The 18,613-nt window shown below is 31.9% G+C and overlaps 1 protein-coding gene across 2 annotated transcripts in view; it reads left to right on the forward strand.

Annotated features, from left to right (window-relative positions):
• Window positions 1-18,370, forward strand: part of gpc5c (glypican 5c) — a 151,525-nt gene extending 133,155 nt beyond the window's left edge. For both annotated transcript variants that reach the window (XM_051095746.1, XM_051095753.1), the window contains one exon: window positions 13,597-18,370. In XM_051095746.1, coding sequence (XP_050951703.1) covers window positions 13,597-13,676 — 80 coding nt within the window. In that variant the 3' untranslated portion in view covers window positions 13,677-18,370. The remainder of the gene's footprint in view (window positions 1-13,596) is intronic.
• The last annotated feature ends 243 nt before the right edge of the window (window positions 18,371-18,613 follow it).

Below are 18,613 nucleotides of genomic sequence, written 5' to 3' on the forward strand. Positions count from 1 at the left end.
ACTTACAGTCACAACAGACAGTGAAAACAACTGTACAAATTAAGAGCATCTTTTCAGTCTAGCTCAATCCCATCATCCATTACCACACCAGATAGTGAAAGGACCATCAGCTTCTCTGTTTCTCTCATTATTTGTCATCTTTGCATGTAGTTAAAAGGTACATGCGTGCAGGCGTAATCTGTGGGATTGCGGCCTAAGCTTGATAAGGCGGTCGAGAGCTGCCCATATCCTGGACACAGCCCTGAATGTTCCCGGAATGTTCCCCTTAAGGCAGCCGCCACAGCTGGGAAGCACCTTCTCCGAACTTGTGGATTATAGAGAAAAAACATCGGCTGGGTTTGAGAAAAACTCTCTCCCACCGCACAGACACGCACAGACCGCCCGAAATCCCACAAGCCTCCATGTATGTTTTTGTTTCTCTAAAGAAAGCAGGAGATTAGGATGGCTCATTATGGACGACGAGTGTTGTTTTGATGTTTGAAACGTCTACATCCCATTAGCGGCCTGGTGTAATGTTCTCCGAGTTTATCCAGAAACACACTCTCGAACGCAAACATTGGGATTCGAGTGTTTGCCCACAAAGAGAAATGTTTATGTGGCGTGTGAGTGATGGATCTGCACTGGGTTTGTGACACAGATATGTTAAACTTCACCATGTTTTGCAGATTCGAACAAACCCCTAACCATAAGTATTAAACTTTTGGGCGTAACACGATCTGTGCCGTTTACGGACATGGTACCTCAAATCGTGCGGCTTTTTGGGAATATGTACTATAAAGGTTCTAAGTGATTCTCATTTTCTGTATTTTTCTTTAGAGGTCTTTAGGGGTGTTTATGATGTGCTGATCTAATGAGATGGCTCCCTGCAGGCTGTTTAATATCTTTTAAATGGAGAGATGACCTCAGGTCAACAATTCCCACTTCCACTCTCATACAACCTTCACAGGAATACTGTATACACACAGCACACATGGCTTATTGAAAGTCTGGACTCATCTTTGGTTATGTCCTGTACTTTCTACCTGATGTTTGCTTGGATAACGAACTGCCAAACATCACAAAACCTTTTTCAGTCATGCTATTGCTTATGGGCTAAATCTGTTGTTTTAAGGCACTCATGCAAAACCACTTTTTTTCATGCACTGGTCCATTTTGAGATTTTAGGTTATTTTTGTATTCATAACTGGTCTTTTTTCAGACTACAGTGAATACATGCTTAAGTGTTTATTTTATTAGATGCAATTCTCTGTTTGCAGGTGTGGATTTCAAATATAGTACATATCTGTAAAGACCATTTGGTTCAAATTAGTTTTTTCCTGACTAAGTCAGAAATATCCACTAAAGTAGCATGTAAATACAATTTAGTTTTATTCCTAACTGTATTCTAAAGTTATTATTTTATTTTATTTTATTTTATTTTATTTTATTTTATTTTATTTTATTTTATTTTATTTTATTTATTTTATTTTGTTTTTTATTTTATTTTATTTTGCGGTTGATGCATTTTCTGATTTACTGTATGGAGTAAAAAAGGAAATATTTATTTTATTTTATAATTGTTTGTTATTTTATTTTACTTTATTATTTTGTGGTTGACAGAATTTTCTGATTTAGTGTATGGAGTAGAAAAATGAATTTTTTATTTTATTTTATTTTATTGTATTGTATTTTATTTTGAAGTTGACAGCATTTTCTGATTTACTGTATGGAATGAAAAAAAAGGATTTATTTTATTTTATTTTATTTTATTATTTATTTTATTCTATTTTATTTTGCAGTTGACAACATTTTCTGATTTACTGTATTGAGTGAAAATAATGTAATATTTATTTTATTTTATAATTGTTTTTATTTTATTTTGCAGTTGACAACATTTTCTGATTTACTGTATGGAGTGAAAAGAATTTAATATTTATTTTATTTTATAATTGTGGTGATTTACGGAATGGAGTGGAAAAAATTTGTTTTGTTTTGTTTTGTTTTGTTTTTTTTGTGGTTGACAGCATTTTCTGATTTACGGTATGGAGTGGAAAAATGAAATATTTATTTTATTTTATTTTATTTATTATTATTATTATTTTTTATTTTTTTTTGTGGTTGACATCACAACCACTGATATACTGTATGGGATGAAAACAAATGTAATTTTAATTTAATTTTACTTTATTTTTTATTTTGTTAAAAAAAAAAGAAATATTCAAAACCCTCTCTATAAAAAATCTTTACCTGTAATATGTCAACAAAATGAAACTTATCTTTTTCCAGTATATTTAGATTTTTGATCTGGTAATGTTTGCAAATTAGTGCATATATAATTTTTTTACATAACGTTCCATATATAGGGTTCCATATAGTGATTACTGTGATTTTTTTTTTAATTGGATATTGTATTTAATTGTGCAAAAACACTAGTAATTTAATAACAATGTTAAATGTGATCTTTAGAAAATCTCAAAATAAATATCAGATTAATACTGTAAATTATAATGTGTAAAACTTCATTTAAAATGATTGATTTTAGTTATTAGTATTATAGTTTTCATTAATTTTGCCAAATAGTATTGCCTATTTATTAGTCACCAGGCGGAATTGTGGATGGTGAATGCCAAATAATTATGGTGTTCACAATTAACCAGACATGAAAAAGGTTTAAAGCTTCTGGATTATATTTTTTCCTTATTCCTATTTTGCAGCAGTTGCAACCAGTCGCAGACATTTTGCCCATTGCATCTAGTCCCATCTATAAGCATACAGGTCAGAGAAGCATTAAAACCAAACTGAAATAAAATTTTTTAAATTATTTTGGATCTGCTGTACAATATGTTGTCATTCTCACTATGTAAACTAAATGGTGTTTGTCAAATACACCGCCCTCAAGCAACATAACAAAGCTAAAACTCACCCATTATAATCAACACACTGTAAATAAGGGATCTGTTTTGCAGTGTATACAGTTTCAATAATTATAGTATTTGTGAGAGTCCAGAAGAGCGAGCGAGCGTGCACCGGGCCGCAGGGCTCAAACAGTCAAATGAAACAGTGTAAATCTGTTGTGACAGCTTGTTGATTGTAATGAAATGGGATGAAATGGGAGTGTTCGTCATATTGCCCACTTTCTCTGTACAATTTATGAAATACTTCCCTAACAGTGTAGTTTTTCTTACTGCTAAGTGGGTCCACTGTCTTTTTCAGTGATTGCACAAATGCTGTGTTTGTGCGAGTGGGTGTTGTTTTTGTGACCTCTGCTAGTGGTTTAGTCCTCCTACATGTAGCTCTGACCCAGTCTGACCACATCCCTATGGAGAGGACTGTGGCAACCGTCTGCGTTTACAGAAGTCACTGTGAACACAACATTTTCCCTCGATCTCTCAAACTAAAACACAAGCAATCCCTCACAGAAACCTTAAATAGCTATGCAGCTGCAAACAGCAGTTTAATGTTTAGTCATATATATGGGTCAGAAATTAACTTTTCCATTAAGGGACAATATTGACCCCCTGGAACTGTTTTGCAGGGGCATTTCTTACATTCGTGAGGGCAATCACCTTATTATAATCACTATACTATTTTGTCTTCAAGGTCTAATACTTAAATTTACCCAATTACTTTAATCAGTTTTTTAAACTGTTGTCAATATAGACTGTTTAAAAATTTAGCTATCTAAATTATACATGTAAGAAACAGGAGCTCTTTATATTATAATAATGATTATTAATATTACTCACTGACTAATCTAAGTGCCTCTGATTGGTGCATTTGTAATGCTGACTAATCTAAGCACTTCTGATTGGCTAATGCATTCTTAAGTTCTACAGAAACACGTTTGATTGGTTATAAGGCTCAAAATAGCATGTAAAAGCAATCTGATGCAGTGTGAGTGAATCTAAATGTAATTCTGCGAATTGACACTTTTCATTCATTTCATTTTCATTTCATACGTAGTATATTGCCTGTTTGTGCAGGGGCACTTTTTGCCACTTTGTCTTGAAATTATGGGGCATTTTTGATGGCAAAACAAGCCCTTGTAAATTTCCGACCCACCAGTCAAAAGTTTCTGAAAAGTAATATTTTAAATATTTTTTTTAAAGAAGCCTCTTCTGCTCACCAAGCCTGCATTTATTTGATCTAAAGTACAGCAAAAACAGCAAAATTTTGAAATATTTTTACTATATAAATAACTGCTTTCTATTTATATATATTTTAAAATGTAATTTATTTCTGTGATTTCAAAGCTGATTTTTCAGCATCATTACTCCAGTCACATGATCCTTCAGAAATGATTCTAATATTCTGATCTGCTGTTTTAAAAATGTTTTTTATTTTTTATTATTTTGTTGAAAACAGCTTTTTTCAGGTTTCTTTGATGAATAGAAAGCTCAGAAGAACAGCATTTATCTGAAATAGAAATCTTTGTAACATTTATCATCACTTTTGATCCTTTTAAAGCATCCTTGCTAAATAAAAGCAATAATTTGTATAATTTCTTTCTCCAAAAAAAAAAAAAGTTATACTGACTCCAAGCTTTTGAATGGTATAGTGTATAATGTTACAAAAGCTTTTTATTTTAAATAAATGCTAATCTTTGGATCTTTCTATTCATCAAGAATCCAGAAAAAAATGCAACTGTTTTAAATACTGAAAAATAAAATAAATATTGATAATAATAATAATAATAATAATAATAATAATAATTTTTTTACACAGCAAATCAGCATATTACAATGATTAATAGGATCATGTGACACTGGAGACTGAAGTAATGATGCTGAAAATGTAGATTTGATCACAGGAATAAATTACATTTTGAGATACATTCAAATGGAAAGCAGTAATTTTAAATAGTAAAAATATTTTACTACTATATTACTGCTTTTGCTGTATTTTGGTTTAAATAAATGCAGGCTTGGTGAGCAGAAGAGACTTCTTTATAAACATTCTGACTAGTAGTGTGTATTCACATACATACACACACACATACAGACTTTATTCTGTACAAACACTGTACACAATGTGGATCCACTGGGCAGCAGTAAATGAACCGGTTCATACCTTGATAATTAAACTGAAATGTTTTTTTGTTTTACCTCTGTCACTTTTTCTTTATAGCCTTTATTCGTCTGTTGTGCCTCTCGCCCCTCAGCTCTGTTTTTCTGTCTCTCTCTCTCGTTGGCCTTTATTATGCTTCTGCTGAATGCTCTTTATCAGAGCTGCTCTATAAAGGTGGATTGCCAGGCAACAGCCATCCCAACCTCCCGTTTAAATGGTCACCGTGGCTGCGGTCTGAGAACTGAATAAACAAATCCGTGTGAAATATGCTCATTATAGCTCGTAAGGACAGTCAGTGATGGAAAACACCTTCACACCTCCTCATAAGGGGCTTTTGTTATTGTCGCTGATGAATTCGTTCAATTTAGACACACTCACAGGATTTAAAAGCAGAAATGTGAAGCTTTTTTTTGTTGTTAAAGCACTTAGACCTGAATTCTTCTCTGCAAGAAGTTGTGTGGTTGTCTTTTTGCGGTTATGTTTTCTAGATGAATGAACAATTTCTAATAAAAAAAAAAATGATAATATAATACAACAATTATTTACATGCAAGCTACACATATATAATATTTCTTTATTTATTTATTTAAATTTGAAGCATGCCACAAATGCTGTTTATATAGGTATAACGTAAATAATTTAGAATATTTTTCTATGTTTTATAGATTATTTTCAGATCTGTTCTGAATGAATAATTATCAATATTAGGACAGTTCATGATATAATTGGCTGGGTATTTTGAATGTGCTGTTGTCTGGTCACTAGTCTGTATGTGCTCCTTAGGCTGCTGTCCAAAGTGTCATGTGATAATTGGGGTCCTTCAGGGATGGCTGTTTTATTGATCGCCTAAATGCTTGTCCATGCAGGATCACTACAGCCCCGGTACTAAGCAGAGAATTACTGTACCGATCAGAGATGGGGCCAATTACCTTAAAAGAAACACTTAGAAGTAAACTAAAACTGATGTGAAATATTCATTGCAATTGAGCTATAATTGGAAGTAGATTTGTATTTCCTGAAGGAGATAGCAGTGCTTGAAAGGCGGGAAAATTATTGTTCAAGTTTTAAGATTTAGGGTTAAGGGATATCAATGTAGTGATGCTTTTAAAAGACTGAAATAATACTGGTCCTATTTTTGTAGTATCTTGAGTGTTTATTTAACTGAGTAATTTTGATGCTAATTAAAAAAAAAAAAGACTTAATTTTTGCATTATTAACTACTTTGTTTTGCTAAAGCTATTTTATTCAATTATATTTTGATTGGACATGCTACACAATAAAAAAATATTCACAAACCAGGTATGATAGCTTGACAAAATTTTGGGGTTGTGATATAGCATAGCATAATTTGTATAAAATTTGATAAGTAAGTATGGAAATGGTTTATTCACTCTTTGATCTTTGTGTCATAGTTTTACATTCTGGAATTGTCCATTTTATACAGCCATATTACAAATAAACATGACATAAACTCGCAATTGTGAGTTACAAAGTCAGGATTGCAAGACATAAACTCGCAATTCTGAAAAAAATATTAGTCTTTTTTTCCCCTCAGAACTGGACTTTATAACTCACTCTGAGAAAAAAGTCAGAATTGCACGATACAAACTCGCAGTTATGAGAAAAAAGTCAGAATTATGAGTTTAAATCCCCAATTCTGACTTTATAACTCACAGTTGCGAGTTTGTATCATGCAATTGTGAGAAAAAAAGTCAGAATTGCTTGTTAATTGTGAGATATAAAGTCGCAATTGCAATTACAAAAACATAGTTCTGAGAAAAATAGTCAAAAGTTTATATCCTGCAATTCTGACTTTATTTCTCAAACTTTTGATTATATATTTATTTTATTTTATTTATATATTTATAATTCACAACTGAGAGTTTATATCTCACAATTATGAGGAAAAAAAGTCAGAATTGAGATACAAATGCAGTTAAGATAAAAAAAGTCAGAATTGTGAGTTTATATCCCGCAATTCTGGCTTTACTTCTCGCAATTCTGACTTTTTTCTCTGAACTGTTTGTATCTCAATTCTGACTTTTTTCTCACAATTCTGAATTTATAACTTGCAATTGTGAGTTTATTTCATGTTATTGTGCAATTGCACAATTACAAAAACAGTTCTGAGAAGAATAGTCAAGATTGAGTTTATATCCCCCAATTTCTTGCAATTGCGAGAAAAAGTCAGAATTGTGAGATACAAACACAGTTCACAGAAAAAAGTCAGAATTGTGAGTTTATATCCCGCAATTTTGACTTTATTTCTCACTATTCTTTACAACTCAAAATTTAGTTTATGTCTCACAATTGTGAAAAAGTCAGAACTGTGAGATAAAAACAATGTTTCGACAGTTGAGAGAAAAGAACAGAATTGGTAGTTTCTATCCCACAATTCTGACTTTGTCACGCAAATTCTGACTTTATAACTCGCAATTCCGAGTTAATATTATGCAGTTGTGAGAAAAAAAGTTAGGATTACCTGTTTATATCTCACAATTCTGAGAAGAAAGTCAGAATTGCAAGATACAAACAGATAGTTTAGAGAAAAAAATTTGAATTGCAAATTTATATCTTGCAATTCTGACTTTATTTCTCACAATTCAGACTTTATAACTTGCAGTTGTGAGTTTATATCATGCAGTTGTGAAAAAAAGTCAAAATTGCCTGTTTACATCTTTTAATTCTAAGAAAAAAAGTCAGAATTGTGAGTCAGAAACATAAACTCGCAATTGCAGTTACAAAAATGCAGTTCTGAGAACAAAAAAAATCAAAATAGTGAGTTTATATCCTGCAATTCTGAGAAAAAAAAAGAACTGCGAGATACGCAATTAAAACGTTATTAAACATTGCAGCAACAATGAGAAAATCACTAAATTTGGTGACAAAAACCCCAAATTGGAAGTTTCAGTGAAAGAGAAAGGTGTAATGTTCATGAATGTACCAATCCACTCTTCTCTCTGTTTCTCTCAGTCCGTCTTTCCTACCACAACATCACAATGCTGAATCATTTTACAATCAGCGAGGCTGTACGTCACACCAACAAGGATTTAGAGTCTAAATCTGATATATAAAAAAAAAAACAGTGAATTCTGTAATCCCTTGTTGAGTCTGAATCAGTCTAGCTTTAATACCCAGAAGTTGGAATCAACAAGTTTAGACAAGTGCATTCAACCAAATACAAGAGAAATCTTAGCTTCCCCTTTTTTTGTTTCTTTCTTTTTAAAGAGTTTTTTTAGTCTTTGCAAATGAGCACCTCCCAATGTGGCTTAAGTAGCAAAATCTGCAGCACATGCAGTTTGGTTACACGGCAAATGATAGTATCTGAATACATTCTTTCCTACTGACTTTCATAAGTGAAGCCAGGTTGTGACCAGTGGGACTTGCAGGTCACCCAAGGAGAGTCTGATGGAAGAAATAAACCAAAGGGTAGACTGATAGGTGGAATAAACCCAAGGATGAAATGATGGAAGGGAAAAAAAAAACATATCGGGTGGATTGAATGCTGGTTTGCTTGCTGCGGAGTGCAAATGCTTTTAAAGCGAGTTGGCAGGTGTTTTGATTTTTGTCGTGTTTTGTAGCTTTTAGAGGCGCGTTTGAGAGCTTTTCCATTGAGCAAACCAGACGATGTGACACACTCTCCAGAGATTTGTAGTTTTGCTTTTCTGTCTGTTATGCACTGGTTGTTGAGACAGTCTGGGTCTATTTTGGTAAAATTGTAAATAGTGCAGCTATTTTAGCGTCCTGGTTATGAGCTCTGTAAGATAAACAAGTGTTTATTTTAGGGCTCCAACACGTGCAGTGGGATTAACGGCGATAAACGGCAATCCAGAGAACTGGTGCCATGCTAAAAGTTGTATTTATTAAAGGCAAGTGTATATACATGTTCACTACTTGTCTTAAATGCACATTAATAATAATGTGTCTGTCTTAAATATATTAGTCTGTTTGATTCGGTTTGGTGAATCACTTGTTCATTTCAGTGGAACGATTCAGAAGCCTGATTCACCAACTAATTTGAGCAATTAATTAAACTCAGTATTGTTTCTAGACATCCTTCCTTTTGTGGTATTTTACATCATTATGTTTGTAACAGAAATAAATATTTAACAAAATACTTCTTTTCATCACTGTTACTCTATATAAATTGGAGTGTAATAGTTATACTACTTGCTGTGTCAAACTATATAATTACGAATAGGTTAGTTTTTCTTATTTCTTTTCTTTTTTTAGAGAGGTGTGATATTATGTTCATAGGTAATTTTTGCCCAGTCTAATTAATTAATTAATTAATTAGAAATTATAATAATAATTTTCTGAGGTGTGGTATTATTGGTGACCAGATTTACTGATTTTAGCATGTTTTATTATTATTATTTAATTATTAATTATTATTACTTATTATTTTATATATATATATATATATATATATATATATATATATATATATATATATATATAATATTTGTTTATATATTTGTTTAATTTTATATTTTATATAAGTAAATTCATGTTATTGTGACATTTTCCCAGTCATCTCAATGGCTAAATAAATAAATAAATAAAATCACACATTACAATTACCATTGGGTTAGTTTTTTTTTTTTTTTTCTTTTTAAAAAGATGTGGTATTATGTTTGTAGGCAATCAGATTTACAGATTTTGGCATTTTTTTATTAGTTTTATTATTTATTATTATTTTATATTTATTTTTCATTTTTAACACATTTGTTTCGTTTTATATATAGGTGAATTCAGGTTAGTTGTAGCTCATATCTCATTGGCCAAATAAATAAATAAATAAATAAATAAATAATGTTAAACATTAAAATTACAATTGGGTTTGTTTTTCTTTTTCTTTCTTTTTCACCCCCACATATATTTATATGTATAATATGTATATGTATAATTTATATTTAATTATTAATTATTATTATTTTTATTATATATATATATATATATATATATTTAATATTTGTTTATATATTTCTTAATGTTATATTTTCAGGTTAATTGTGACATTTTCTCACTCATCTCAATGTATACATAAATTAATAAATAAACTACTATTAATTAATTAATTAATTAATTAATTAATAATAATAATAATAATATAAACAAACACACTTGACAAAATCTACCATACAAAATAACCAGAACACCCCAACATTTCAGTGTAAATTGTTTTTTTAGTTCATTCATTTGTTTAAAGTTGGTAAGTATAAGTAAAATAAACATTATGATTTTATATATTTAAAATATATATTGTCTCCTTAAATAACATGTTCATTTAAAGCTGTTAAACTACAGCCATGGTAGTTATTTTACAAGCGTCACTACAAGCCACACTGCAAGTTACTAATAAAAAGTTTAGCAGCTACTTTTTAAGGATCTGGGTTGAAGTCTACAACTTTCAATGATTATTTCTGTAGCTCATAATTTGGCAGGCTACATGGCTAAGTGGCTTTGTCCACATGCATGTAGGTACAATATCTTTCTTAAAATATATCTAAACTTCTGTCCTCGAATCTTTGTTGAAATTTTGTGTGGGTTTTCTGTTAATTGGTGACTAAGTCTTACCCAACACCCTCTTTCTTTCTCACACACCCTCGACAGAGACAAACATAACATTCACAACACACACACACACACCAACACAACACCAGAAAGTTGTCAGATATACCGATCCCTGACAGCTTTTGGTTCACAGCTTGAAACCTGTGAACGTGACGGCTAAACTTGACTATTAGAGAGCAAACAGGTCTTCTTGGAGAATGTTTGAGAAGTTTCTGAAATGATGATTTGGCTTGTAATCACTTTGGATGATGGCAATTATGTTCTCAGACATCATTGCTGTCCTTGAGGATGCCAGGGTGATGATTGCGAGCTGATAACTTTATTAGCATGAAAGACTGTTGTGACAGAGGATGAATTTGTTCTTGGTCCTGATGGATGCTTCTTTCCATCTCACACATACAGCTTTACTGTCTGGGTTCTTCATTTCAGAGCTGGCAAAAGTCTGCATAAAATATATTTAAAATAAACAAACATGTTTGCTGGCATAGATGAAATGATTTTAGGACTCGCAGGATAATTTCCTGATTAGAAAAGGAGAAGCAGGGAAAGGATGAGAGACAGAATTGTGAGTTTATATGGGAGATAAGACAGATCTACAGGTGTGTTTATACACTGAATTTATTTCACATAATATTACATTAGGGCCTGTTTATTGTTACTGAATTCATTTGTAATATTTAATAATCACAGTGAAACACTGTATCGTGAAAAATCGCAAAGCTTTCCATTTATTAGCAGTATTGGTGTTGATACCAGGGATCTTGGATAATAATCGTTTAAATGTATATTATTTATTGTGGATTATTCAGTTTTGTTAATTTTATTTTTAATATTAAATAGTGATAATTAAACATTCTATCCATTCATTCAACAATGATTCTATTTACTAGCAGTGTCTCTGTTGGTAGTTAAATTTATTTAATTGGATTATAATTGTGGATGGAATTTGATTATTGTAATATATTTTTAATTATTATATTATATCATATTATATTATAATATATTTAGGTTATTTAATGTTAGTCATTTTATTAAATGGCATAATAAAATATTTAATTCATTCTATTATTTATGTAACATTTGAAACATTTTATTAATAATTTTACATTATTTCATCTGAAAATATGCAAGTGCTCCCGCCGTCGAATTGCCGACCCCAGGACGTTAAACATTAAACATTTTTCCACAGAAACTGACAAGCCTTATTTTTATTTGCGGTGTCTTTATTGGTATTGCTGTTCGTAATCTTGCTATCAGATTTAATTTATATTTATAAAATATATTTATATGATTAAAAATATATTTATATAATTGTAAGTATATATTATATTATATTATATTATATTATATTATATTATATTATATATAGTCTATTTAATGTTAATCATTTTTTAATTAATTTAATTCATATATTTAAACATTTTATCTTAAACTGACAAGCCTTATTATTATTTGCAGTGTCTTTATTGGTATTGCTATTTGTGATCTTGCTATCAGACTTATATTTATATTATATTATATTATATTATATATACCCTAATTTTTATTTATTTATTTATTTATTAATAAATGTATTTATTTAATGACAATATTTTAAAATGTTATCTTTAGAAACAGACAAGCCTTATTTTTATTTGCGGTGTCTTTATTGGTATTGCTATTTGTGATCTTGCTATCAGATGTAATTTATATCTCTAAAATATATTTATATTATTAAAAATATATTTAAAGTATTATATTATCTTTTATTATATTATATTATATACACTATTTAATATCAATATATTTAGATATATTTTAGATATTCATTGGTGGTAATTAAACATTTTAGTCTGCTTTTGATAACAGTCTAGCACTCTTTTCACCATGTTCTGCAGAATCTGCAGAATTTCCCATTTAATCAGAACAGAAAATGTGAAAAGACTCTGCAGATTTTTTCTGGGCGCACTTATGAGTGTATGGAAAGTCTTACACTGCGGAGCACCATAGAGTCTCATTCTCTATTGTTTGAGAGTCGACAACCCTTCAGTGTCATCCACACCTCACAAAACGCAAGGCCTTTTCCTCCGCCAGAACAATCACCTTTATTCTCACCAAGGATAGACCGCTCATTGTCCATTGTTCTGCTTAACAACAAACGCTTTAGGCCGCAGAATCTGATGCTTAAGGAGTCGTGAGACTGTCTGAGAGCTGGGATATTGGTCATTAGGATGTCACTGCGGAATGGGTGGAAACTCTGACATGAGTAACACATCGCTTGTAGCATGTTTCGCTTCTTAGCTTCAAAATATCCTAGATAGCCTCCTGTGGTCAAGTGAATAATTATATCCACTCACATGTGAAGAATTAAGACGTGAGTTTGGAAAAAGCTACTAAAGTTACTTAGCAACTTGAGTTAGTGGCTTCAGATTTCACTTTTGACCATGTTTAATTTATGTCGTAGAGCAAAATGTTAAAGTTTCTTCAAGTAAATGTAACCACAGAGCTTGTTTGCCCATAAATCGTAACTGCTTTTCTAAAAACCCATAGTAAATTCATGAGGGAACCCGTGGCGAATTAGCCTTCGGGTTGGCCTACAAATTGCCATCATGACTGAACAGTTCTATAGAGAGGGGAAACGCTGGGCTGCTGGGACTTTAAAAGGGTAAAAACAAAAGACGAAGATTAATGATAAAGAGAGAGATGAATGTAAAGGGCATGGAAGACAGGGAGAGGGTGATTGCAGGCTAAAGAAAAGAGATATTACAGAGCTACAAAACTTTTCACTGAGACAGGATCAGGTAAGGGAATGCTGAAGTCAGCAGGACGGAGGAATTCTGGGTAATGGGAGGAGCGGAGGTTTTTAATGTGATGTAAAAATACAGTCTTGTCGCACACACTGACTCAGTTTCTCTCAACAATGAGACATCGTCTCAGACATGTGACTGCTGTTGTTGCTCTCTCTCACGATTTCTCTCTTTCTGTCTTTTCCAGCTCTCACAGAAGATGATGTATCCAAAAATGCAGTTCAGGTCTTCCCGCCACGACTCGCCCAGCACCAAGAACAAATCTAATTCGGATGCTTTTCTTCCCAAAGCCAGCTTTACCATCATCATCCTTGCTCTGGGGCTGCACTGGCCCTTCATCTGAAAGGCCACAACTGCAAACACACAGACACAATGCAATCATATGCACACATGGGTGAACATCATAAATGACAGGGTGTTATTTCCCCCAAAATTCAAAAGAAAAGAGGAATATATACAGTATGTCATAATGAAAGAAATTTGACTAAATCATTAATTCACATTTTTAACAGCAATTACTCTAGTCTTGTGTCACATGTTCATTTTTAAAGGATAAGTTCACTTCTAGAATTAAAATTCACCCCTTGTCTTTCTTTCTTCAGTCAATAAGAAAATGTTTCCTGAGGAAAACATTTCAGGATTTCTCTCCATATAATGGACTTCAGTGGTGCCTGCGAGTTTAAACTTCCAAAATGCAGCTTCAAAGGGCTCTAAACGAGCCCATCCAAGGAAGAAGGGTCTTATCTAGCGAAACGATTGGTTATTTTCTAAAAAAAATACAATTTATTTACTTTTTAACCTCAAATGCTTGCCTTGTCTAGCTTTACGTGAACTCTGTCTGTTTCGGTTTCGAAAAACTCCCATCTCATTTTCTCCTCCATCTTCAAAATCATCCCGCATCGCTGCAGAAGTACCGACCCAGGGTTTACAAAGTGAACGTACATAGAAGATCAAACGGCCTTTACAAAAAGGTAAAACAGCGATGTAGGACGATTTTGTTGGAGAAGGAAATGGGATGGGACTTTTTCAACATACCTTAACTGTCTTGAACCAGAATGCATGGCACACGCAGAGTTAGATAAGACAAGTATTTGAGGTTAAAAGTATATAAATTGTCCCTTTTTTTTTTTTTAGAAAATAACTGATCATTTCATTACATAAGACCCTTCTTCCTTAGCTGGGATTGTTTAGAGCCCTTTGAAGCTGCATTTTGTAAGTTCAAACTTGTGGGCACCATGGAAGTCTACTATAATGTTTTCCTCAAAAAACAATTTCTTTAAGACACTTTTAAGAAAGAAAGACATGAACATCTTGGATGACAAGGGGGTGAGTACATTATATGTACATTTTTGTTCTGGAAATGAACTTAAAGCATTCTAATATGCTGAATAATTATCAGTGTTGAAAACAAAACAAAATAGAAATATTCTGTAACATTTTACACTACCATTCAAACGTTTGGGGTCAGCACTTTTTTTTAATTGAAAGAGATTAATACGTTTATTCAGCAAGGATATGTTAAATTAATAAAAAGTGTAGTAAAGACATAATAAATGATTAATAAATGCTGAAAATGTTTTTTTTTATAATCAGAGTTTCACAGGTTGCAAAAAAATATTCAACAGCACAAATGTTTCCAGCATTGATCATAAATCCGCATATTAGAATGATTTCTGAAGGCTCATGTGATACTGAAGACTGAAGTAACGGCTGATGAAAATTCAGCTTTGCATCACCAAAATAAATTATATTTTAATGTATATGAAAAATAGAAAACCGTTATTGTAAACTGTAATATTATTTCACACTATTACTGTTTTTTCTGTATTTTTAATCCATTAAATGCAGCCTTGATGAGCATTTAAAAGCATTAAAAAAATTTGCATTGCAGTAGGCTTCTAGGAATTGTTGGAGGACATTGTTTAAAGGATTATTTTACTTCCAGAATTAAAAAAATCCTCATAATTTACTCACTTCCATGTTATCCAAGATGTTCATGTCTTTCTTTCTTCAGTCGAAAAGAAATTAATTTTCTAGGATTTTTCTCCATATATAGCGGACTTCAGTGTGAGCCAACAGGTTGAAGGTCCAAACTGCAGTTCAAATGCGGCTTTAAAGGGCTCTACGTGATCCCAGCCGAAGAATAAGAGTCTTATCTAATGAAACAATCAATCATTTTCTTAAAACAATAAAAATTGATATGCTTTTTAACCACAAATGTTCATCTTGCACTAGCTCATGCACATCCATGACTTCACGCATTACATGATCACTTTGGAAAGGTCACGTGTGGTTAGTTCTCTGTCTATTTTGGGTCAGAAATAAGGGGAAGGGCAAAAACTCCATCTAATTTTCTCTTCCAACTTCAAAATTGTCCAACATCGTCATTTTACCTTTTTTGTAAAGGCCTGTTTGACTTTCTTTGCATGTTCACTTTGTAAGCACTGGGTCGGTACTTCGTCATGTCACTACGTAATTTGTGAAGTTGAGCTAGTGCAAGATAAGCATTTGTGGTTAAAAAGTTTTTTTTTTTTTAGAAAATGACCAATCGTTTTGCTGGATAAGAAACTTATTCCTCAGATGGGATCGTGTAGAGCCTTTTAAGCTGCATTGAAGTTGCAATTTGGACCTTCAACCCATTGGGCACCATTGAAGTCCACTATATGGAGAAAAATCCTGGAATGTTTTCCTTAAAAACCTTCTTTCTTTTCGACTGAACGAAGAAAGACATCAACATCTTGGATGACATGGGGGGGTGAGTAAATCATCAGGAAATTTTTGTTCTGGAAGTGAACTGGTTCTTTAAATTTTTGGTTATAGTATATATTAAGCATTATGGTCTTAATACTAAACACAGTTTCTTATTTATTTCTCTTGATTTTGGGGTCAAGTATGACCCAGTCATTTCCTGACTGTTCATGAGAGTTCGCCCACACTGTATCCCTAAATAATCACATTGTAAGGTTGTCTCATTATGTTCCCAGCCTCATTTTTATGGAAGACTCCGACTTGGAGACTAGCTGTGCTCTCTGGGGTTTAAGTGTTAACACTCTCCACAGACTTCTTGTATCAGGACAGGACTGTTATCATCACTGACTGGGACTGTGGAATGCATGACAAAATATGTGCATCTGTGGAAACATCACTCATGACCACACAACAAAAAAGAAAACATAAACTGTCTGCATTGTCAGCAAGGGATTTTACCACCACACACACAAACACACACACACACACACACACACACACACACACACACAGAGCATTAATGAATGAGACTATGAATGATATGCACATTGTACTATGTATATAGTTTGAACTGGCGCTGAATTTATAGGATAACGAATGTTTAAGTATCACACAAATTTTTTTTTTTTTTTTAATAAATATTTCATCAGCTCTAACTGAAACCCACACAAACACATAGTTATAATGATATAAATCTTACCAAGTACTAGCAGTGTTCTTGGGCTTTGCTGTTACCTGTTTGCACGACTTTCATGGCTTTAAAGGGCTCAAAACATCCCTGTAATACTTACGTTTTATTTTAATTCCCGCATTTACCTTCCAAGTGCACTGCTTTTCTAAGAAAACATAGTTTAATAAACATATTTGATATATACTCTGTCACTGAGTATACCAAGTCAGTTTCATGAGGTTAAATTTTACAATTTACATATTTAAAAATTGCACTAAACTTACTTTATTAAAGTAAAAAAAAAAAAAAAACAATAATTAAAAAAAAGAAAAGAAAAAAAAAGAAACCCTTTTTTGGTCCCCAAAAGTGTGGTACAGGTTTGCGTGAATGTTGTCATGTTTAATGAAAAAAAAAAGATTAAAAAAAAAAAACACACACAAATATGCAGAATGCCTTTCTTTTATAAATAATGAACTTAAAGCAAAGCAATGCAAGATGTTTAGAGATACCAAATATTTTCTATAATAGCTTCTTTAGCAATCTGTTCATAGCAACATAAAAAAGCATTTTTATTTACTATTTTATGTTAACATTTAAGAATCAGTATTAAAACATTGCTATAGTTCTTACACAGAAGCAAAGGTCTAATGTGTCTGTAAACATTTTTAATGTTTATGCATTTTTGTTTGTTGTTGTTGTTGTTGTTGCTGTGTCTGATTGCACATGGATTTCCTTCATATATTTCTGTTGTTGGTTCCTAAAACATTTTTATATGAATGTTAATGAATCTTCATACATTCTTAAACATTTGCAAGCCAACCATTTATCCACAAATAACACTGATACACCCAGGGTGCGAATTACAGAGGTTTAAACCCCACAAATTAGAGACAAATTTCAGTTGTATAATAGCACATTTCACAAATGCATGTCAGAAAGTTTATAATTTCCTTTAAACAGCTTTTAAGATGGTAATCCTTTGTCTGATATGCTCAGCAAAAAAATATTGGGGTTGCATGATGAGCTTAGGAAGAATAGTTTATCCAAGAAAATGTAAAAATCCTGTCATTATTTAATCACCTTCACCCTCAGGATATTGTTAAATATGCCATCTTTTTAACAAAGTTCATGGTTTTATGCAAAACAAAGACAGTCATACAAGTATGGAATGACATGAGGGTGAATAAATGATGACAGAGTTTTCATTTTTGTGTGAATTGTTTCTTTAATATTGCACTCTAAAATGTATCTATAGTGATTCCTTTATATTTAAAACAATGTTGTTGAAGGTCATTGTGTAGTTCGTACCCTGAATAGAGTTATGCAAACACAAAACTAATACAAACTGTCATTTCTATGTATGACTGTAAAATGGATTGCGATTACAGTTTGTTTGCTGTGTTTTATTTGTTTATTCATGGTTTGGTTGGTACAATTGAACATGTCTGGCTCAGCGAATGAAGCTACTGAAAAACTATCAGATATACACAGCTCTTATAAAAAAAAGTTGGTTAAACGGCTAATAAAGTGATTCTCTGCTCAATTCTCTGCTGTTTCTCAACACTTCAAGTTGCCACGGTTGATTAAACTTACAAAATAGACAGAAAAATGGTTTAGTTTTAAAATTTAATTAAATTAATACAATTGAAAAAAATAGGTCTGTGATAATTTAACAATAATTAGCTAACACACCTCTCTCAGGTCTTTGGAAAGGGCCTCATTGGATCTAAAAAAGACATTTTTCTTAAAAACAGTCTTTTTTATCTCAATGCATCTTTATCATTCT

This window comes from Labeo rohita, chromosome 2 (assembly GCF_022985175.1).
Source record: "Labeo rohita strain BAU-BD-2019 chromosome 2, IGBB_LRoh.1.0, whole genome shotgun sequence".
NCBI classification, from domain to species: domain Eukaryota; kingdom Metazoa; phylum Chordata; class Actinopteri; order Cypriniformes; family Cyprinidae; genus Labeo; species Labeo rohita.